General features: G+C 33.0%; 2 protein-coding genes across 10 annotated transcripts in view; one reads left to right on the top strand and one right to left on the bottom strand.

Moving 5' to 3' along the window:
• LOC149805897 (organic cation transporter protein-like) overlaps positions 1-10,659 on the top strand; it is a 32,360-nt gene extending 21,701 nt beyond the window's left edge. The window contains exons 7-10 of one of the 5 annotated variants that reach the window (XR_016419825.1): positions 78-195; positions 747-819; positions 2,495-2,784; positions 5,160-10,659. Coding sequence is in view for 2 of the 5 variants with exons in the window: in XM_089950654.1 (XP_089806780.1) it covers positions 78-195; positions 747-819; positions 2,495-2,650 (347 nt within the window). In the remaining 3 variants the exon portion in view is untranslated. Of the gene's footprint in view, positions 1-77; positions 196-746; positions 820-2,494; positions 5,134-5,159 lie in introns of those variants that run through there. The other 4 variants (XM_089950654.1, XR_016419827.1, XR_016419826.1 and 1 more) reach the window with 4 other exon arrangements.
• Positions 10,660-13,286: 2,627 nt separating this feature from the next.
• LOC149805892 (long-chain-fatty-acid--CoA ligase 1-like) overlaps positions 13,287-24,929 on the bottom strand; it is a 149,830-nt gene continuing 138,187 nt past the window's right edge. For 4 of the 5 annotated variants that reach the window (XM_089950650.1, XM_089950649.1, XM_089950648.1 and 1 more), the window contains 4 exons: positions 22,653-22,742; positions 21,143-21,244; positions 18,350-18,421; positions 13,287-14,170 (listed from right to left, as the gene is read on the bottom strand). In XM_089950650.1, the coding sequence (XP_089806776.1) occupies positions 14,027-14,170; positions 18,350-18,421; positions 21,143-21,244; positions 22,653-22,742 (408 nt within the window). In that variant the 3' untranslated portion in view covers positions 13,287-14,026. Of the gene's footprint in view, positions 14,171-18,349; positions 18,422-21,142; positions 21,245-22,652; positions 22,743-24,929 lie in introns of those variants that run through there. The other variant, XM_089950653.1, reaches the window with a different exon arrangement.

Here is a 24,929-nt window from a genome sequence, read left to right as displayed (position 1 = left end):
CCTTGTTTTTTTATTCTCTTGTTTGGCGGGGGGGGGGGGCTCACTTGTTATTTTCTTTACCTTTAATATTCTTTCAGACACTCCGTTGAGAGCAGTGTTGACAAATGCTTGTGCATTGATTAGCAAGATTGGAGCATCTGCCATGTGGGTGTCAGTGGCCGCTCTTTCTATGGAGCTATATCCCACTGTTGTTAGGTGAGTTCTTTAGCAAGTGGTACATGTATAGCATCTTCCGGTGTAAGACAAATATTAAACAGATAACTTCATTTATCCATCAAGTACAAGAACACATAAAATTCCAAAATGTTGCGAGCACCAAATGATTTATTCGAAGCTCAAGTTGTTTTGAGGCTCTTGTCGCTTACAGGTGACTAATATAGGACTGACACAGTTATTGGAGCTACTGATGTTCGGATTGTCTGAGTTCTTGCTTTATGCTTAACTCGCTTTCTGGGGCGTAAATTGTCTGATATTTCATGACTCCCCAACTATGGGGAACCACTCAGTCAATGGTTAGATTTCCAATAGACGATGGCACAAACTCTTAATACGGCGGATGATTATATATTTTTCGTGGATGAATGTTGGAATTTTGTATAGATGTAGGCTTACCTAAAACAATTCAACTAAAGAGTCAACGCAACGAATCTTCAATAACTGATTTTTCAGCCGCTTAGTATATATATATATATATATATATATATATATATATATATATATATATATATATATATATATATCTTCAGAACTATCGGATATGGTTTGCAGAATGCCATTGCACGGATCGGTGCGATGATCGCTCCCCAGGCTGTGCTTTTGGTATGTACCTCAGTTGTTTGTCTTGATTTTTAATTTAAAACATCGTAATCGTAAGAATTAAATAAATTAACCAATAGCGTCATGAGAAAGCTTGATAGCAGTTTAGCTGAATGGATACTGTCCATGTTTATAAAAGCATGTCATTGTATTGAGTTCAGTCACGGTAGTAGAAGTTTGAACGACTAAATTTGCATTTTCTTCTTTCTGTATAAGCTGTTTATAGTAATTCTACACAATTTTCTTCTTATATTATTGAAACGAAACTGGTTTCTTTCTCCATTATTTATTTCTGTAAACAAAAAATGGACAATTATTCCTGTATAAACTCGTGTATATAACACAATATCATGAGTGTTTTTGTTCCGAATTCTTGTCAGACTACCCCCCCCCCAAAAAAAAAGAAGAAGAAAGAACTCTACCTGTAACAACGCAGTTAAGTAACATTACCCACGTCAGAATGCAAGCTGGTAAACGTCAACACTTACCTTGGTGATTAGTCTGGGCTGCGGCACAACGGAATATTCATAAGGTGGATCTGACAAAAGGGCTAACAATTCAGTTGTCGTGTCCTAAATGTTTGCCAAGCTTATAATTCAGTTGCCCTGTGCTAAATGTTTGCCAAGACGATAATTCAGTTGCCTCTGCCCTAAATGATTGCCGATGTTATGAGATTAAACGTTCACTAACATTAGCTTTCCCCATTAGATGTTTTTACTTAAATTTGGTAAAAGTGTTGGTTTTCAGTTTAGTGATTACATCTACTACATTTGTTAATTGTCCAAGGTCAATCAGTGTAGAGGATCGCCACTTAGTTTTAACACTAAAGCACGTTGGGAATGTGGGTTTTTTGCATGATAGACTATACATGGCGGCCTGTATATTTGGTGGAGGATAAACCCGGGAAAACCCTCCGAAAAAACAAGAAGCTACTGGAAAAGTTCCTCACATACCCACGTTGTTCAAGCCGAGACTCGAACACACGCTGACAGAGGTGAGATGTGAGTGATCTGTGCAAGCTTTGACCACTCGAAGAATGTAATTATGTTGATGGCGTCCTGATTACAATGTCATCTCTCAGGCCAAGACTGCTTATTTTCTGTGTCATTTGTGGTAATCCTAGGCAGTGTGGCATATACCAAATAGGTCAAACTTGATTGTGTATCATCATTACAAATTACGTTATGTGGATCATTTACTTTTACACTTTTAACTAATACAAAAAGTGAATTTTATTGTATCATTAGACATTTTAAGATATACACCATAATAAAAAAATAGAATGTCAGCGTCTAAATGCATATATTGATATTATTAGGTTAATTACCATTATGATCTTGGAAATGCATTTATGTTTTCCGTCTCAGCTTAAGAATTTATAGACAGTTTATTTTCTTACTTTTTGGCACAGATGCAATTGTTCCAATGTTGATAAAACCATTTGAAATGTAAATATTTTTCAACTGCACGTTATCTGTCGCAAAAGGTAATTTTCCTTTCTTTGTATGTCTGTATGTATGTATGTATGCATGTATGTATGTATGTATGTATGTATGTATGTATGTATGTATGTATGTATGTATGTATGTATGTATGTATGTATGTGTGTGTGTGTGCATGCATGTACATAAGTACTTAATTATTTATTTATTTATCTATTTATTTATTTACTTTACAGTCTATCTACATCCCGGGGTTTCTGTACTTTCTGGTGTGTATCTTGATGTTATTCAGTCTGTTGTTGATTATGACTCTCCCCGAGACAAAAAACATGGCTCTCAGAGATAACATGGACGATGAGTTTAAGACCGAGATGAAAGACTTGAAAAGATAATATAATCTGAGCTTCCGAATGATGAAAAGGTCACCATTTCCACCAGGAATTATAATGATGTATTTTTAAGGAGTCATTTCTTTCTGTACATGCGTGGGTGAGAGGACGTATTATTAGCTTCGCTTCATGAAGAGGTTACATTTCTTTCTTTAATTATAAGTTTTGTTACGATTGAATTTTCTTCGATTTTTCATAATGATGCAATTTTATTATTATAATTCAATTTTATTTTATTTTAAGAAAGGCTCAGTTTGTGGTGGTTGAGTGCTGCAAACTTTTTAAATTGCATAAATATACTATGCTAGTGCGTTAAGTACCATTAACACTGTGCAGATGCTACAAGCAGAAAATCGCTTATGTCAGTAAATTCCTCTTCATTTACGTTCATATGTTGGAAAGTAAGTATTGGGAAGGTCATGAACTCTGAAGCCAGGTGGTGTGAGCTTTTGCCCAACAGGCGGGCCAGATATGGGAAAGCAGTGTGTTGTGCAATAATCTCGCAACTCCAATGCACAAGGTTGATTTCATTGATTTAACCTGTAGCCTTTTATGAAGCAAGGTAGGTATTCCATACATTCAAAACTGTATATAAACGACCGCCCAAACGCTTGGGAAAAGCCGCATCATTTTAAAAGAATTTTGCCTTCCTTTCTGGAAAGAGGAAAATACATTTGTTACATTTGAAAGACTTTTCTTTCGGTGACATAATGCATGCTTAAAGACACTATAGGAATAAATTTAATATTTTTCTTGAGACATGCTGCATTCTTTTATAATTCAATAATATCAATTATTATGTGCTCATATTTTTCACCGTTAACTTTACATTGTCAGAATCGTTCAGTATTCCCCGATACTGAATGCGCGCGACAATACACATATATCATTCACGTGCATAAAGGCTCTACTTTCTAGTGTAAACAAATAATGACGCAGACGCCAGCACTTTTGATTTGTACACAAATCATGTACACTCGCGTAAGAGACGCTTCACGTTGTGGTTGTTTAAATTTGTTTCTGAATGAACTAAAACATGTTTCGTGGACTGCAAAAAACTGTTTTGGCACATACAGCGTTGATACAATGTTACGGATTTAGGCTAGCTACATTATATAAAAGACGGAAGATAAGGTCCTTACAAATAACATACAAGTGACAAAGCATATACTGTCTACTTTAGCTGGTGATAAGAATGGCAAAATAAAATATACTTACAGTTCTACATCCTGAATTTCCTCAAAATATATTTTCTTAATTCTGTAAATCCGAATTACATGAACCATGTCATCGGTTTTCAATCTGGATTACATATTTCGAAATTGTTCTGTAATTTCGATGATAAGTGCAAATGCATCCTCCTTACTGCACTCAAAATGAAATAAGCATTAAATTCCATAGCGTCTTTTTGATAATTGCAATTGAAAGACTTCATATTTTTCCCACATTATGATTTCAAACATTCAGTGACAGAAACAGAAACACATTTGCAGACGTAAACACGCTTCTCCCGCGCCACTTCAATCCGATGTATTTCATATATAATCTGCACAGATGAATCCAGTCCAAAATCACAAACTTTCGTCGAATCGAAACAAAATACCAAAATATATTCATTCCAGATCAAATGGAACAGTTGTTGCAATGCGCATTCATTCACAATATGACTGCAAATTTCAATTTTAACTAGACACGCCATTTTCTTTAGAAAGTTATGTCGAGCGCGCGACTAAGTTCAAATTTGTCTGGGCGGAGTTATGTGCGCATTAATAATGATGTCATTGTGTAATGACAAATCTGCACTTGTGTATTTAGTTTGGAATACGGCATTCATTCATTTACGTTGTTTCTTGAAGTGTATTTTGTTTATATAATTAAACCTTAGGTAGAATTAAAAAAATGAGCATATAATTAAAAGGTTACTGTATTTGTATGGGAAAATATGAACTCGTTTTGTCGGAAGGATATACTGCACTCACAATTTCGTGCAGTATTCCATCCCAAAACTCGTTCATATTTTCCCATCCAAATGCAGTAACCTATAATTATGAAATATAATGTTTAATGGATTATTTAAACTTTACTAGGAATTTATCTTTATTTGCAATCGTAGTATGGAATTATTGCTCCATAATAATTCATTTAGAAATAAATACCTTTAAAGTTACAAAACATGATGTTTCGCTATTTAATGTCAAGCAGTCGATAATTTGTCTTTGCTACAAAACGATTTGGGTATTAGTTTGAAATACTGAACTACTACTAAAATTTGGAGCACTTATGCTATCTTTAGCTCAATCAATATTGAATTATTTACATGACATTCTGAAAGAGAGAAATTCCAGAATTGTATAAAGTCGGTAAGCATTGAATGAATATAACTATGTCATGTGTACTTCTAATTCTAGAATGTATAACTTGCCATAAGCAATATCCTATATAGATTGTTGTTTTATGTAATAAAAATGCGGCTATACCTTATCATCCTTACAGAGTTCTGCCTTCCTTTCAGTTCGAACCTTGTACCCTCTCGCACCCCAGCGATGTCACCATCATGCATGGCAGGGATTAGACACCTCCTTAAGGGAGGCCAGAAAACTATATTTCTTTCTTTCGATCTGAGAGTTGTCCTAACAATAAATTCGGGATATGAAGATCATGCTACCTTAACAAGGGGTGGTGAAGAAACATTTATCATCAATGGCAATTGGTGTGAAAGGCCATCATTAGAATTGATGATAAAAATTCTTTACATAATATATGAAAGTCCAATGTGTGAGATTTTTATATTACGCAACGTGAAGTGACGTCTATATAATGTAATTTTGACTGAAAATAATATTTTGAGTTAGATTCTTGGGTAATATGCCTCTTTCTTTGCCCTCTTATTTTCCCGGGCAAAGGATTGCAGTTTGTGAAATAATAATAATAATCGTTCCCCGTAGCGGTGTGTGGGTGGTTTTGATTGGCGAATTGTACCTTCTTATAAGGTGTCAACTTTATTCGGTTCTTATTATCTAGGAGATGATTGCGAATTCAGATAGGTGAACTCAAACACAGTTACACTCATATCAAGAGAATTGATCTACGGATTTAACAAAAATATTCATGCAAATATAAGCAATTAAATTCAAGCAAATCATTATATTGGTATCAACGAATTACATGAGCTTGACGCAAATACCTTGTGCTTTCAAGCTATGTTCGCTTCTACCGCCGAATTGTGTTCGTCTACTTTCCCGACATCCGATCCCTTTGACAAATGTTTTTATGAGAGAATTTCTTCTAAATTCAGTCTCAGAGTCCCTTATATTTTCACTCTTGCAGGAAAAATGCAGACTGATTAGAGTTTTTGATGAGGGCAATTTAAACACAAGAAATTTCGCGTGGGAACCACGCCCCTTATTTAGCGTAACCAATTAGGATTAAATATATCTACCGCCTTTTAAAAACAGGAGCCAAAATTGAGGTCAGCCTGACTTCTAGATTTCCAAACAATTGATTATGGAAAAACTCAGCTCTGACAGTTCCGATATAAAATCGAAGTTAACCTTTCCTTTCCTAGTTTACCTAACGGTTAAATAAACGAAGACTTAATCAAGAATCGCTTCCTCTCCCAACACATACATTATAAATCATTGCAGTATAGCTTTTTAACAAGCACATGTCCCCTTAAATCTAATTAATTGTTCTCAGGCCAAGTTAATGTGCTCTTCATAGATCGACAGAAAATTGCATCCTTACATGCCCTTTTTTATGGCTAGGAATTAGTCTACGGTGTACCTGGCCTATTTAAATTTCAAACAACAGGGTATGAGGAACTCCTAATCTTTGAAGCAATCAGACAGTATGATAAAGGGAACTACCAAAACATGTCTAGTTTAGTTTCAATGCAGATGAACTCATTGGATGTACTAGATTATATTGCTAATTTCATTCTTGCATCACTGATTGAATTCATAAATAACACTCAATCGGCCGTTTGTATAACTCGCACCTCACCAAACTAAAAGATATCGGAACAAGAAAAAAAATAATAAACAACTGAGACAACAATGTTCCCTGTTATCGATCGAAAATGAACAATTATCATTCTCCAGTTCAAAACAAAAAAAGAGTCATTAAATTGGAACAGACAAATTATGACCTTTAGCAATAGGACAGAGAGCAATGACCGTTTTGTTTGCCAAGTGGGATATATTGTGATATATATAGTCGTAATAGACTCGTGGGGATGTATAAAAGAAGATAACTGAGCAATTAATTCGTTCTTATTTCAGTCTTATTTCATATGTTCTTCTGCTAACATCAATCTACAAATGTGTTTAATGTTGTGTTTAGAAACAATTTGATAGGAGACAATTGTTTGGAGTATAAAAAGAATTACAGTGCTCATTAGACTACAATATTATTCTAGAACTATTAAGAAATTATTTAAGTAGTTCTTGACAGCGTCGTCGTGATACACCAGTTCTGTTGGCAGACAAGTTATTTTGAGGATCTAGAATTCATTCAGAACATTCGGTTCTTCAGGACTTGTGATAGAACTTTTGGAATTATTTTGGATTTAATTCATAATACAGTAAGTAATTTGTATTTTATAACTTTCATAATTAAATTTATTTGTTAAGTTTCAAAACTTTCTTTACTTTATGACCAAACAGTGATAACAGAAATTGGGGGCTCGACAGGCATACAAATTCCAGAAATATTTCAGAGAAATGAAAATTTGTTATTGAAATTTATTTTGTTGTGGAATATTCTAAGCCCCTGGTCTTTTGATTTCGCATAGTGAAACCAACAAGTGTTCTCAATGTTATCTAGTGTAGAGAGTTTAATTTCTGATTCATCCCAGGAAATGTTGGAGTGTTTAAGGAAAGATGAGTTGCTGGAGCTTGACGTAAATCTATCTTTGTTAAAACAGTATATAAAAAATATTTTGGTCAAGTATGTGATGGAACAGGAATATTTTGATGCAAGTGCTTGGCGTTAATTAGTTGACATGTTGATAAAAAGTACGACAACCTGAGGCAACCCAAATAATCGAAGAGTTAAAGAATTGCAGCCATAGTGATGTCAAGACCTATCTTAATCAGTAAAGGGCAGAAACTTTGGAAGATGCTGTTCGTACAGCTGATAATTATTCCTGGACTCACAAAGTGTCATTTTGTTAGAAATACTTCCACTCAGCAGCATTTAGAAAGAAACCATTTCAGTCTCGTACAAGTACTGCCAAGTCTCAATCTGGCACAACTTATAGAAATCAAACTGGTCAGAAATCCTTATCTCTTCCTACGTGCAATTATTGCAATAAAAGCCCAAACAACCCAAGGCACATTATGTCTGATTGCTACAAATTAAAAATAGCAACAGAATAAAGACATAGCTATTCCAGATTATTATTTCAAAGAGATCAAGGTCACGGTCATATACTGAAAGAAAGAAAGAAATTTGATGGGTCAAACAAACCCTAGTTTGTCTTTGATTTATGATCCATTAAAGGACACATGAACTTCTCATTCTTTTATCATCATTATACTTTTATATGAGAAATCTTCTAGTGAAAGTGTTCTTATTCATGGAGTAGAGTGTGGCTTTGTTGATGTTCCTCTTCTTGACAATGTGACATCAGACTTAGTTTCAGGGCCTGTGACTGTCAGTAAAGTGACTTCTTTGTCCATTGAGGGTGTTCATTTATTGCTAGAGAATGACTTAGCTGGATATAAGGTTGTTGCTAATCCACTTGTAATTGACAAGCCTTGTTTGGATAAAAAAGTATTATCCTATTGAAAACGATATCCCTGATTTATACTCTGCTTGTGCATTTACTAGGGCTATGGCAAAAAGAGCTCATTAGAAAGAGGTTGATATGGAAATTATTCATCTAGCTGATACATTTATGGGTTAGTCTTTAAATGAGGTCGCTTTTATTCCTGGTGTTCACCAAACCAAAGTTATTGATCTGTCATCTTCGTTTTACAACTCATTCTCTCAATTCTATTTGGGGTGACAAACGACAATCACTTGTCATCAAACAGGAACAAGATCCTTGGATCTCTGCTGTGTTTCAGAATGCTATTAGTGAAAATGATGCCACTATCTTCCAGTTTATTTTTTTTTAAATGGAGTCCTTATGAGAAAGGAGACATCCATTAATTATGTCAACAATTTTTAGGTACTTTTTTACCCCCCCCCGTCAACAACTGTCAAACTTTAAGTGACCCCCCTAATAAAATTATGTCAAAAATTTTTTACCCCACCCCCAACAAACTAACAATATTTTATACGGCTGGCTTTTATGCTAAAAATAGAATTATGGAAATTAAAAGGTCTACAAATAAATTTTAATACATTTTTTTTACTTGTTTAACAGATTTCAAATTGACTATAACACTTTGAATTCATGAAAAAATCAAGACTTTATATTCTAACTTCTATTATCTTCCCATGGGGAAGCCAAATGTTCCTCAATTGTTATAATGGGCATAGTGGCTAATTCATTAATTTCTTCAGATTAATACCATATGTGGTTAATCTGTCTACGGTCTACAATCTACATTGAATAAAAACAAAATATGATGATGCAAGACTATGACTTTCTTGGCAAGAGCTCAACCGGTTTAGGATTAAACTAGTGGGCTGTTGATGGGTGAGCGAGTGTGTGCCACACCAACGCACCGACTAATTGCCTATGTTTTGATTTATTAAATTTATTGTAAAAAATAACATTGTTGACGTCAATTTATCTTGAACTCCCCCCTCCCCCATGTCAACAATTGTCAAACTTCTTCAAACCCCCTCCCCTCCATTTTGTTGACATAATTAATGGACGACCCCAAAATGGAGACCATTTGAAGTAGCTGCTGGTGACAAGTGGTCAGTGAGCTAGCATATTTTTATTTCTAAGTCACAAAGGCTGAAAATTATTAGTCTAGCCCATGAAACTTCGTTGTCTGATCATTTAAGAGTCCACTTACGGATACAGCAAAAGATGTTTCAGCCTTTGCAATCCTAGATGGGCTCTACCAATATAAAGTGATGCTATCTGATATGAAAAATTCTCCATCAAGATTCCAGTGTTTGATGAACATAATATCTGGTATAGATGGTATTGATGCGTACATCAATGATGTCACTATATACGACGACACATGGAAAAAAAATCACTGGAAACTATCCAGAAATTCTTTTTCCACTTAGTGAGGCTAATTTGACAATTAAGTAAAAGTGAGTTTTGCCAATACTGTCTTATATTTTTAAGATGTTCACATATTGTAGGATATGGTCAAGTTAATCCTATAGAAGTTAAGCTTAAAGTTATCTCTAACTTCCCACTGCAGCTGATGCAATTTTTGGGTGTTGCCGGATATTATTGGAAATTTTGCCCCATTTTTTTCCATAACTGCTGAACCCCTGACAAATCTTTTGAGCAAAAAAAGTAAAGTTTTAGAGAGGTTATCGATGAATTAATGGCGATACTTATGAGTGCAGGAGTTCTTTCAACTCCAGATTAAACTAATAATTTAAAATGTCTGTTGATGCAAGTGATGTAGGAGTTGGCGGTATATTTATTCAAGACAAAAATACTGTGGATTATCCACTGTGCTATTTCTCTAACAAATTAAATAACCACCAGTGATTTTATTCCTCTATTGAGAAGGAATGCTGGACTTTGATTGTTGCTTTACAATGCTTTGAAGTGTATATTATTAATTCAGGTATTTCTCTGTTTATTCTATTCTGTAAAACACCCTTACTTTCATTGTTGAGATGGATGCAAAATACAACACTGACATTAGTCACAACAAGAGAAAAGAGAATTTAATTGCAGATGTATTTCACATGTCTACATACTATAGTGCTTTGTTTTCTATATTTTGTGTCATAAATAAGACATCTTCCTATGTAAATTTTATTATTTTGTGTCATAAATAAGACATCTTCCTATGTAAATTTTATTATTATGTTATCATATATCATTATATTTCACTAATAAACAAAGAAAGCTTTAATACATAAATCTTTCTTTTTCTTAATGAGGGAAGGTATTTAGTATATCAGTATTGTGTGGATGATCTTGGTCAGTATGACCAGAGTTGTAACGATTGGAAAATGAATCTGATGGATGTTATGTGTTTTGGTTCTAATAAACAGTAACAAAAGAGGGAGTGAAAACAACAAGCTTTGAAAAAATTTAACAAATAATTTATTTCCCTGGAAAAACACTGTAAAAATGAAAACTGATGGTTTTAAGAATCATATCCAAAAATAATCCAAGAATAATCCACAAATTAAATTTTAGAAGTCCTAGTAATGAGATGTTCTAATGAATTTAAGTTTGAGTCCTGACAAAAAAATCCAAGATGGAAGGCGATGACATATACTGTAGCCTTTATTGTACAGATATGTCTACAGTTCTATTTTTTAAATCCACAAACAATATTCCAGTGTTTGAATTTCCATATAAAATTTAAATATTATTGTCCAAGAATTCTGTATGAGCACTCAAATATTTCCAGGAAAAAGAATTAATCTTTTAGAAATCCAAATAATTTGAATAAAAATTTAAATATAATCCAATCTGGTCACAAACACACTTTCCAGTGTAAAAGTTTAACTGAGAAAAATATCTATATACAAAGGTTATACAGTAACTTGAGACGCAAAACAGATTCCCGGATGAAGGTCATGTGATCACATTTAGAATGATTTAGAAGGTATCCACATGTCTAATGGCACATAGTCCAGTACAGCCTCAATTTCATCATTATCATTCACACATTAAAAATGAATTATAAAAAAGAAGTTGTTTACTTGATTTTCAATCAAGGCCAGGAACTATGTCAAAAATAGAAAGTGTTTCTATTATTAGGCATCCACAAAAAGAGTCAGGTCAAACTGAATTTTCTGGAAAATATCAAATTCCTAGTAAACAAAATTACATTACATTGACATGTAATGAAATTAAAATTTTTTTTTTTAAAAACTTACACAGACAATTAAATTAAATCAAATATAAATTAAATCAAATATACATAACAGTGAATGAAGCAGACTAATTAAGACACCACAAGAAAATAGAATATGCAAATTATCCTCAGTTCAGGAAAATGAATACAATTTTCTCCTTGAATGTCCATTGTGTTTGGACCTTTTCAAAAAGTATATAACTATGTATTATTGGGAATAAGTATATACCCATGTATTATTAGGAAGAAGTATATACCTATGTAATATGAGGAAGAGGTATATACCTATGTATAATGAGGAAGACATTGTTGTTGTAGGGTTTAACGCCATTTTCAAGCACAAGATAGGCTATACATGGCAGCTAGTATAAATGGTGGAGGAAGAACTCGGGGAAAACCCTAGAAAGAACCACCGACCCATGAGAAGCTACTGGCAAGCATTCTCACATACCCACATTTGGTTGAACCTGAGACTTGAACCCATACAGACAGAGGTGGGATGGCAGTCACCCAAAAATTTATGCACTATAAACCACTTAGCCATTCCTATGTATTATGAGGAAGTATGTACCTAGTACTGAGGAAGAAGTACCTATGGATTATGAGGAAAAAGTATGTACCTTTGTACTGTGAAGAAGAAGTACCTATGTATTATAAGGAAAAAGTATGTACCTTTGTACTGTGAGGAAGAAGTACCTATGTATTATAAGGAAAAAGTATGCACCTATGTGAGGAAGAAGTATATACCCATACATTATGGGGAAGAAGTATATACCTATGCATAATGTGGAAGTGTGTACCTATGCATTATGGCGAAGTAGTATGTACCTATGCATTATGAGGTATGTACCTATGCATAATGAGGAGGTATGTACCTATGTATTATGAGGAAGAAGTATATACCTATGCATTATGAGGAAGAAATATATACTGTACCTGTGTATTATTGGGAAGGAGTATAGCTCTATATACCTATGTATAATTAGGAAAACCTATGTCCCAGTGCATGATTAGGAAGAAGTATATACCAATGTATTAAGTAGCATATACCTTTCATTGGGTGAAAATCAAACATGTTTAAATGTTTTACTACAATATCTGCTTTTAATGAATGTCTTGTTATGAAGTAAAGAACAGGTATTTTTTGTTTATAAAGTATTTCAGATTAGAAATATCATAACTTCATGCCATCAATGTAGCTAACATAATAGTGTATTCTTAAGGGTCAACTGGCTAACTGCAATAAAGGTTTGTTTCTTTCCATCATTGTGTGTACTTTATATGTCATTGTGTGTAATTTATGTCTTAATTTGTTAGCAACATAACTGATTAATTTAATCTATGACAACTCAGGTGACAGACTAAATATATGCTTAGTTTAAAGAGACATGTATCATGCGTAAAGCCCAAAACTGTTATCTGGGATATAACATGGCTTATAATGATGGCATACAATGAAAGTTGAAGATGTTTCTAAGTGCGATGCTCTCTACTTATTATTTCTTGTCACCCTTGAAGGCTGTCCTTGTGCATAAATATCGGCACATAGCTGCACCAGAGTATCTACAGGATTTGTTCAGGCCTTTTTCAACGCTTTACCATTTGGGATCAAAATCGCATGAAGGAACTTGGGCATGTGCACAACGAGTATGAAAAAAAGAACCATAATATAAAATATATCATTTTTATTTTTATTTTATATACTGTGTAACTAACATCATCTTATAGAATATAAACATTTTTAAAAATTTGTTCTTTTTTCCCCAAATATCTGAATATAACAAAATTATGAAAATATATTGGTATAAATCAACCCCACACCTTATCAGCTGATTTGTAAAAAAGTGTAGTACACAAACAGACAAATATTTATTAATATCAGAGTGATATGAAGCATTATGGAAAATAATCTAATTCTATATAAACCACTTAAACTAAGAGATTTGCCAGTTATATGTTTAAACTATAATAAGACAGAATTTTTTTGTGTGTTTCAAGTGATAAATGTTGTTGTAAATTTGGAAACCTTATTCAAAATTGACAAGTGCAGCATTTTAATTGGAAAGAAGTTCTCAAGCAATCACTTGGAATCAAGTAATGTTTTATAATGGAAAGGTAAGATCCTACCATCAAAAATCTTTATGACACACCAAAATCTTGCTTGAAGAAAGTTCTGATCAATCAAAAGACTGCTTTTTTCATTTCCAGTAAGAACAGGAGTATCCTGAAATGTTGAATATTTTATGGCCAATTGTCCTGAGTCATAATACAATGAACAATGTAGACCCTAATCTACCAAGTCTGTTTTGATCTTGTTTTTTTCTTTCTATGGAACTGTCCCTGGCATTGATGAAATATTTGTTCATTCTGGCAGTGGCAGACAGACACATGGTTTGTTCTGTGAATATTTTCATGAACTACCATGTGCCTTGTACAGTTTTTCTATCTGTGACTTGAAAGTTGTTCTAAGCTGAGGTCGTTTGTTCTTAAATGTTGGTGTCAGCAATCCATTTTCCACAGAAAAAAGCTCTGGGTGAAGGATGATGTCCTTTACCTGAAATTCAGAAAAATGTGATAGACTTGCAGTTGTTACATCTTGTAAAGTAATCAGGAATACTGTACCTCTTTTTTTCATACACACTTTTTATTAATAATATTTCTCAGGTGTAAGTAATTTTATTAATATGAATAATCATTCTAATTTTCTTAGGCACCTAATATATACCAGGAAATAGCAGTAGAGTGTTTACATTATATTTTTTCTGGGGTTCTACCATGTATAAGTCAAGTAATATAAGTCGGAGATGGATTTCCTTGTCAAAGTGCCAGCTCCTACACTATTTGTTTTTCAACCCAGTGTTTCAAAGATGTAAAAAAAATAAGAAAAAAAATGTGATTAATTTCCCTGACTTTGCTTTATTTGCTGACACTGATATTCTATCTAGCAATATTATTTTATTCCAGTATATCACTATATTATGACATCATTATAGTATATCACACTATATTATGTCAAAGTTTTAGTATATCACTATATTATGACATCATTATAGTATATCACACTATATTATGAGAAAGATTTAGTATATCACTATATTATGACATCATTATAGTATATCACACTATATTATGACAAAGATTTAGTATATCACTATATTATGACATCATTATAGCATATTATGATAGTTTTAGTATTTCACTACATTATGACATCATTATAGTATCTCACAATATATTATGACAAAGTTTCACTACATTATGACATCATTATAGTATATTATGACAGTTTTAGTATTTCACTATATTATGACATCATTATAGTATATCACACTATATTATGACAAAAATTTTGTATATCACTATATTATGACATCATTGTAGTGTATCACACTATATTATGACATCATTATAGTATATTATGACAGTTTTAGTATTTCACTATATTATGACATCATTATAGTATATCACACTATATTGTGACAAAATTTTAGTATATCACTATATTATGACATCATTATAGTTTATTATATGCTCATTTTTTTCTCTGTTAACTTTACATTGTCAGAATCGTTCAGCATTTTATGATATTGCACACCTTCATATTGCACTCACGCGCAGGACACAATAGTGTATTAGGAACTACTTTGTAAACAAATCATGTACTCTCATGTAGCAGACGCTTTACGCTTTGGTTGATTAAATTTGTTTCTGAATGAACTAAAGCAGATATTTCATGGACTGCCCCATACAAGCTGCTTTGCTACATTCTGCATTAACTTTTTTTGATACAATGTTTCGGATTTTGGCGATAGATGCCAGATTTCATAAAATTGCTTGGTACCTACAAACAACATGCAAGTTAAAGGCATAAACTGTCTCCTTTAGCTGGTAATAAGAATGGCAAAAAATATACTTACAGTTTTACATTCTGAATTTCCTCAAAATGTACTTTCTTAGTTCTGCAAATCCAAATTACATGAGCCATGTCATGAGTTCTCAAGCTTGATTACAAATTTCAAAATTGTGCTGTAATTCTGACTATATTCCAAGTGCAATTACATCCTCCTTACTGCACTCAAAATGAAATAAACATTAAATTCAATAGCGTCTTTTTGATAACTGTAATTGAAACACTTCATATTTATCTCACAGTATGATTTCAAATAGTCAGTGACAGAACACACTTACAGATGTAAACACGCTTCTACCGCGCTGCTTCAATCTAATGTATTTCATGTACAATTTGCACAGATGAATCCAGTCCATAATCATGAAATTTCATAGAATCAAAAAAAATACCAAAATCTATTCATTCCAGATCAAATGGAAAACTTGTTGCAATGCGCATTCATACACAATATGACTCCAAATTTCAATTTTAAGTAGGCAAAAATGTCATTTTCTTTCGAAACTTATGTCTAGTGCGTGACAAGTCCAAATTTATCTGGGCGAAGTTATATATGCATTAATAATGTTGTTGTATAATGATGAATCTGCACTTGTGTATTTAGTTTGGAATATGGCATACATTTATTTACGTTGTTTCTTGTAGTGTATTTTATTTATATAATTAAGCCTTAGGTAGAATAAGAAAATGAGCATATAATAAAAAGGTTACTGCATATGTATGGGAAAATACAAACTCGTTTTGTCGGATGGATATACTGCACTCCCAAGGTCGTGCAGTATTCCATCCAAAAAACTTGTTCATATTTTCCTGTACAAAATTTTTTTGTATAAAAAATTTGAGGACAAAAGATAAAGTACTGGTTCGAAGAAAGCTTGAAGAAGCAAGAAACATTCTTGTACCGTGAAGATGGCACTTAATGACATAAATACAAAGTTTGTCCTAACTTAATATTGAAATTAGCTTGGTCATAACAGTTATGATATCTTTAAGAAAAGAGACGTATTAATGTAATTTTTATGAAAATTTATCAACTTGAAGAAAAGAAAACATTATGCTCAACCCAGTTCATTTGATTCTTAAGAAAAATTATTAATCTTAAAGATGCACAAATATGGTTTCACTTTGAGCTGAAAACAATATGAAACAATACAAACAAATCTGATTTACATCTCAAGATGCAATTAATGAAATCCTTTCATATAGGGGTGTTTTTAAAAGAAAGGTCAAAGAACTTCTGACACTGACTCAAAATACATCAAAGAAATACACACTGAGCTGCAATGGTTGTTCACTCAGATGTAACCTTTAGTGGTATAATCAACAATATTTAATATCCGTGTCTATATTTAAATCTGCATTTCCACATAACAATAATATAACAGATTTGAAACATATCCCCATGGGACAGGGCGTTGCATAGTAAACTTGTATTTAGACAAGATCAAGAAATGAAGCTGTCGCAAAACAGTAATGCTTGTTCATATTTATTCTGACAGCAGATATTTCTCTGATCTGATGATGCAGTACTTCCCAGATGTAATCTTGGTTCCAGCTTCATGATGTACAAATAACATGATTCAAGAAACTCACCTAAACATTTAGAGGTGCAGGAGCATTAAAGGTTAAAAGTAGGTCACAGAGACAGCTTTCCCTACAAATGTGTAGTACTCCTAAGAACACAAACACATACAAAGTTTCATGACTGTACAAGAAACTGGGAGATGCAATGGTTCTGTAGGTAGCATGCTGGACTCAAAAGCCAAAGGTCACAGAATCAGACCTATTCAGACAAGTCCATGTTGGCTGTTGTGTGTGTGTGTGTGGTGTTGGCTGCTGTGTGTGATGGGAACAAGGCATTTTACTCCCATTACTTTGGCATTATACTGCATGTTCACTGCTGTGTGTGTGTTGTGTGGGCAAGGCATTTTACTTCCCATTACTTAGGCATTATATTGCATGTTGGCAGCTGTGTGTGTGTGCGTGCATGTGTGTGTGTGTGTGTGGTGGGGGCAAGGTGTTTTACTACCATTACTTTGGCATTACATTGCATATTGGCTGGTGTGTGTGTGAGGTGGAGTCAAGGCATTTTACTTCCATTCTTTTGGCATTATATTGCATGTTGGCTTCTGTGTGTGTGGTGGGGGGAATGCATTATATTGCTTTATAAAAGCTGATTTGCCATTAAACGACAAAACTTAAAATAAACAAGCAACAGTGTCTAAGAAACTCACCTAGTAATATAAAGTTATACTAACAATGAACCCTGAAATGATCTTGACCTTTGACCCTGAAAATGATAGGCTTTATCCTTACCCCACCGCAAGTCATCGGTAAAGTTTGTAGTACTTCTCAGGACGAGTGCACATATTTACTTTATTGACTGTACTAGCAACAGTGTACAGAAAATTACCTAAAGGTTTAAAGAGTACATATCACCAGTGTGAAAATGTTTTAACATAATCCCAACAGTTATTCTAGGCATGAAATGTTAGTCAATAAAAATGTACGCAGGCATTATTTTGACAAAATACATGATCTGAAGTATGATATATAAAGCTAACTTTGTAAAACACTGCTGCCCCATATTTATTGTAAACTTCTTTTTATCAACATAGTTATGCAGCTTTTAACTGCATTGGCAACAAATTGAGAAAATCCATGCAGTTATTATGTCGACAAGTGGCAAAGTCACTTACGACAATACATTTCCACTTCACTGGTGAAATATTACTGTATGTCTATTAAAAAACCCATAGATATTATCTACGTAACTTGTGTAATCAACAGTGCTACAACTAATCTGACACACGTTAAAATACAAACCTGCTCAAAACCTTTCAGCTTTGCTGTCTTCCCTGTCTGAAGTATATCTGCCAATATCATACTCTTCACATTCTGCAATTAAAGAGGTAACTTATTGTCAAAGTAGCTTAAAAGTACATTGAAGGTTGCCTATCAAGAAGACTGACATCGTACAGTGAAGGTTGCCAATCAAGAAGACTGACATTGTACAGTGAAGGCTGTCTATCAAGAAGACTGATACTGTACAGTGAAGGTTGCCAATCAAGAAGACTGATACTGTACAGTGAAGGTTGCCAATCAAGAGGACTGACATTGTACAATGAAGGCTGCCTATCAAGAAGACTGACATTGTACAGTGAAGGATGCCTATCAAGATGACTGATACTGTACAGTGAAGGCTGTCTATCAAGAAGGCTAACATTGTACAGTGAAGGTAGCCTATCAAGAAGACTGACACAGTACAGTGAAGGTTGCCAATCAAGAGGACTGACATTGTACAATGAAGGCTGCCTATCAAGAAGACTGATACTGTACAGTGAAGGCTGTCTATCAAGAAGACTGATATTGTACAGTGAAGGCTGCCTATCAAGAAGACTGATACTGTACAGTGAAGGCTGTCTATGAAGAAGACTGACAGTGTACAGTGAAGGCTGTCTATTAAGATGACTGACATTGTACAGTGAAAGCATCTATTAAGATGACTGACACTGTACAGTGAAAGCTGCCTATCAAGTAGACTGATGCTGTACAGTGAAAGCTGCATATCAAGTTGACTGACATTGTACAATGAAGGCTTACCTATCTAGTAGACTATGTACAGTGAAAACTGCCTATCAAGTAGACTGACATTGTACACTGAGAGCTGCCTACCAAGTAGACTGATTTTGTACAGTGAAAGCTGCCTATCCACTGGACTGATGCTGCACACTGCCTATCTACTGGACTGATGCTGTACACTTAAAGCGGTCTCTTAAATAGACTGACATTGTATATATATATATATATTGGTCAGAATGTTACCACGTGATCAAAATGAATTGTATTTATTTCTGTATGAACTGTAAGGAGAACTATTTTTCTAAGAATACCCACTTCAATAAATAGAGTCACGTGTACAGCATAAGATAAACACTGTCAATGAAGGCAGAGATAAAGTAAGCATTAAAGAAAAAGAACATTCTAAAAAAATTTTAAAAATTAATTGAATAAATTTGTCTTCCATTGGTTGAAGGACTGGTATTAAGATGACCTTATTACGATCAAGCAGGACAATCCCAAGTGCTATAAATAGCTACATAACAGAAAACCCCAAACATGTATTACTATGCTCAATTAAGATTTCTGTTTTTTAATGATGCAAACAAAATCTCTTAACTAATGATTGAAATTTCAATTATAGGAGTTTAACATTGTTTTTTTTTCTGAGTTTATTATGGTACAAACTGTCAGTTGCCAGCTCACACAGCTTACATAACGCCCTTCGGGCATTATTTGCTGTGTGAGTCGGCAAATGACAGTTTATACCATGATAAACTCAGAAAGAAACGTTAAACTCTTAAATATATATATATATCACACATACAATAAAGTTTGTTATTAACAAAACTAAATCATCACCCCTGGTTTAAGTATAGTTACATACAATATATAATAAATATTTCTTAATTTATGGTTTCGTTATTCAGACATCAGTAAAAATTTTACTCAAATCTAACAAATAATTATGCTTTTCTTTTGAGATCATCTCTAACATACACTTGGCAACACTATATTGGTTGACTGATGTATCTAAATCATACAGTGGTATTTGTTCAAAGCCATATAAACGTAAACTTTTCTTCTTGATTCCAATGTTCTTCCTTTTATTTCTTAATTTCCTGTTGTATTATTCAATGTCTCAATTAACAATAAATCCAAATTAAATCACCATTAATAACAAATACATAGCAATTTATCCAAATTAAATCACCATTTATAATACATAGCAATTTATCCAAATTAAATCACCATTTATAATATCTAAATAGCAATTTATCCAAATTAAATCAACATTTATAATACACAGCAGTTTATCCAAATTAAACCACCATTTGTAACATCTAAATAGCAATTTATCCAAATGAAATCACCATTTATAACATATACATAGCAATTTATCCACCCCCTCTGGTGGCCTAGTGGTTAGAGCATCTGCCTCGGATGTAGGAGATCATGGGTTTGATTCCCGGCAGAGTCATGCCAAAGACTTACAAAAATGGTACTAACCGCTGTCTCACTTGGCACTCAGCATTAACAGGTTAGTGTTAGGACTGGTCTGCCTGGTGTCAGGATAATGTGACTGGGTGGGACATCATGCTACATGTTAAAAATCCAAATCACACACACACACACGCAATTTATCCAAATTAAATCACCATTTATAACATATACATAGCAAACAATACTTTGGTTATTGAATGTATCAAACAGGGCTATTTTTCAAAGCTGTCTGAATTGTGACCTGCTCTTCTTGATTCAATTTTAACACATCAAAAATACAAGGTTGAAAAATAATATTAAGATAAAAATAAAACAATACCTTAATTGTATATGATTTAATCCATTATTCTTTTTCATGAAAATTCAGCAATATGTTTTAACATAACCATTCTGATTATACTAATTTGTAATAAAATTTAAAGGATATAGCAAAGAATTTTAAGTTCTATTTAAGAAAAAACATTATATATTTAATTATGATTTTATGGATAGATTGTGTGGAAAATTAGAATGTTTTCAAAATTACAATCCCCATGATACATATATTAGTCTTACCTCACTGGCACAGAGCTGTTTGAAGTCTTTTGTCAACCCTTTCTCTCCAGCCCACTTCAACAGCACCTCCTCATCTGGTACAATTACACCCATGATGAAAGGCTGTAAAACAGCCAGAGAAAAATATGAAAGCAAAAACATTAACCAAACCTCCTGTCTGAATGTCTATTTTTTAAAGAGTAAAACTACATTATTTGCAAACAATGCTGCAAAAATTTGCAAACATTTATATCAGTTTTGTTAAATGATTTAGACTGTTAAATATTTTCGAATCTGCCCTGGCATTTTAAAATTACTATGCAATTTTATACCAAATTAATATATATTATTATAAATTAAAGTTTATTAGAACTGCAATAAGTTTAGAACTCCTTGAAATCTACACATTCTATTTAAATCAGTACTTTTACAAATTTTCATTACACTGGTTTCTAGCCGATTTACTTTCACAGAATTTTAAGATTTCTCAGTTACTTCAGTCTATTTGGGGACTTCTAAATAGTGAAGCAGAATGTTGACAATCAAACAAACATAAATATAATGTACTGACAAATGGCCATGGGCTATTTATATTAAAATAAAAACATGATTTCAGCTTAGAATGATTTGGTTACAAGATTGGTTTGATAGTGATGCAGATACAGGTGATACTCAATTTATGCCACAGATGTATGTGCATGCATGTACATGAGCTTTGCACCAGTCACACCACCACTGATGGCATAAAAATGAACACAGTGGTGCAAATTGTATGATATTTCTTCATTATAAAATGGAAGCCTGTAACCAGAATTGGCATGTACCAGTATATGAAAATAACTATTTGATACAAAAGCAAATAAAAGCTCCACTAATTAGACAGTCCCTGTCCTATCTGTTACAATCTACCTTAATCTCAACACAGTGTGAATGATCATCATTGAAAAGTTGTGAAAGGCCCTGTTTATGATATTCAAAAAGATTTTGTGAATTTCAGTAAGAAACATGAAACAAAAATACAGACATTTCAACTTTAACACCTAAATCAATTCATTTTATCTCCAAATATTTCTCGTGCCAAAACATAAATCACTCAAAGATGGTAGATTATTGTCCTTTAAAATATTTTGCTTTCTCTCACACTGGTATATTTATGTCAGATTTTTGTAAAATCAAATTAAAAAAAACCACTATGATAAACAGAGCATCAATTTTGTACAGTACTTTGTACTGTGTATATATATATATATATCCCTTATAAGTTGGGTCCTACTGCAAACAACATAGACTCTCATCTGCCATTGCATAATGTTTATTCTAGTGATTACTCCTAAGAAATTGCATAGACATGGAGTTGCCCATACATTATGTGTATACATTTTATATATTTAATAATACACTGAATAATGCAAAATCACACATTAAATTGTATTTCTTTTTAAACTGACTAAATGTCATATGATGCATATCTTTTTGTCTCCAGATATCTGCAAGTAGTTTTATTTTCTTTAAAATGTATTTTGTCAATTACCTGAAGACTGTCTCCTTCAACAAAACATTGGGCTACAAACTGACTTCTCATGTAAGTATTCTCTATCTTTTCTGTTGCAATATACTCTCCCTGAAATTTAAAATTAAAACAAGTTACACAGGTGGATCCAAGATTTTTATTAGGCAATTTTTTTTATATACAATGGCCACATTTCTCAGTTTTTAACACTGAAAAAGTATAATGCTTTTACTTTAACAGGGGGCTTCAGGCAAACAGCTGAACTTCCTTTATGGCCACCCGTGAATTTGATTTAGAAAAAAATAATTAGTTTTGGATAAATCAAAAGATTTTAGAATATTATACCTAATCATAAGTAAGCACAGGAGACAAATGACCACTGTTACAACTCTATGGTCTTCAACTAAGTATCAGAAATGAGAGAAAACCAACAAGTTGAATAAAATTCAACAAATAATTTATTTCCCTATAATACAAAGTGAAAGTTTAAAAAGTATTTACAGTATTGTCAATAAAATGTAAATAGTCCTAAAAGTTCTATCACAGTTCCAAAAGTATAAGAGTATTCCAAATAAATTCCAGTGGTGTCCCAATGAATTTCAACATTGAATGCGCTGATGTACCAATAGCCTGGAATAGTGTTGATTTGCTAACAGTTCTGATGTATCATAATGATATAATCCAAAATGTCTCTTAATGAATTAACAATAATCCCAAAAAAGAGATTAGTCCAAAAGGTATTAATGAGTACTTTCTAATTCTAATGAATAATTTAAATAAATAAATCCTCTCAAATTAAAACTGAACACAACTAAAAGACTGATTCCACTTAGGAGTTATGATAGGAGAAAAGAATTTCTGTTTATTTCTCCTTATATAAAAACTTAAGACACAATATGAGGACCATGATGAGGGTCATCTTAATGTAAATTTCCATCAAACTGTTTGCATAATTCATTTACAGAATTTTATAAGGTCAGAATAAGGGCTTTATTGGGAACTCAAAACCAAGTAACAATGTTTACTATATGTAACATTAGTCATAAAGGCTCAAACTCCTACCCTCAATTATGGGCAAGTGTCACTCACAGAATACAATTAAATATAAATAACATCACACATATATTTTTTGTATATTTTTAAGAAACAAATAAGAGAATATATATTTGCAAAGAAATTAAAAGAGTCAAAGATATTAAATTTGCTCTTGTGATAATGTGATTATGCTTATATGTACTTCACTCTGGTTTGACTTCATCTATAGAACTTTTCTTCAAGTAACAACGTTTAAGTAATTTATTATTAAATCTAGTTCATAAATGTGAATGTCAAAACTTTGCAAAATTGTTCCATCATGGTACATTTCATTATCAAACAGTGCATATAAAAAATAACTGCATTTGTATTTCATTTGTTTTTACTGTAAGCATAGACATTTATTGTCCAAATATTTTTATCGCACAAACAATGCTTCAGTACTGGTAGCATGCAGGACTTGAGTAGGTGGCTTAAAGTACCCCAAACCTGAAATCTGCTGCGGGTGCTATAGCAGTTTGCTGTTTCACATCGTTCTGCCACATACCGTATATACTCGCAAATAAGCCCGTTCACATAAAAACCTACCCCCAAACTGAACAGGTATAAACACTTAAAAGTGCATGACCCATATACAAACTGACACACAACTCCATGACATCTCAAGATGCACGAAGTAAGTTCTAAATTTATTTATTTCAGCAAACTAATATTTTAAAAAAAAATACATGTATACTTATCTTGAGGTTGGCATGCATGATTATTAAAAAGAAATGGTATAAACTTGCTTGAAAAGTATTTAATGTTCTCTTTTCTTATTGTTTCTGCCTAATTTAGATTTTGTGTATAATTTGATCAAACGATGACATGAATTTAGCAATTGTGAGTTGCTGTAACACTAACTCTCCCTTTTGACTCGATTGTTTGTTCATGCATTATTGCATTGGACATTTTATATCAGTGCACCAGTAACACTGGTCAACAGTGAAATCATTACTGACTTGAAAAGGCCCTAATCTGTAGTATTTTGGTGTGCCGAACACGAATATAACCGTGAAAAATTTGTATTGGCTCTCGTTTTGAAGATATTCATATACCTCATTTTCTATGTTTCACTGTGTAAATTTCTCCAGTAGGACTGCAGCAACATCCGGAATAATGATGTAACATTGCATAATACCATCATGCTCACATCATCCACAGTTGATTGCATCATTTTCTGATGCAATGCAATACTAATGCCATGCGGCTGCTGAAGTAAGT

Source organism: Sinohyriopsis cumingii, chromosome 2, assembly GCF_028554795.1.
Source record: "Sinohyriopsis cumingii isolate HCF-2022 chromosome 2, ASM2855479v2, whole genome shotgun sequence".
NCBI lineage: Eukaryota > Metazoa > Mollusca > Bivalvia > Unionida > Unionidae > Sinohyriopsis > Sinohyriopsis cumingii.
Note: the sequence above shows the minus strand (reverse complement) of the source record. Positions and strands in the feature narration are given on the sequence as shown.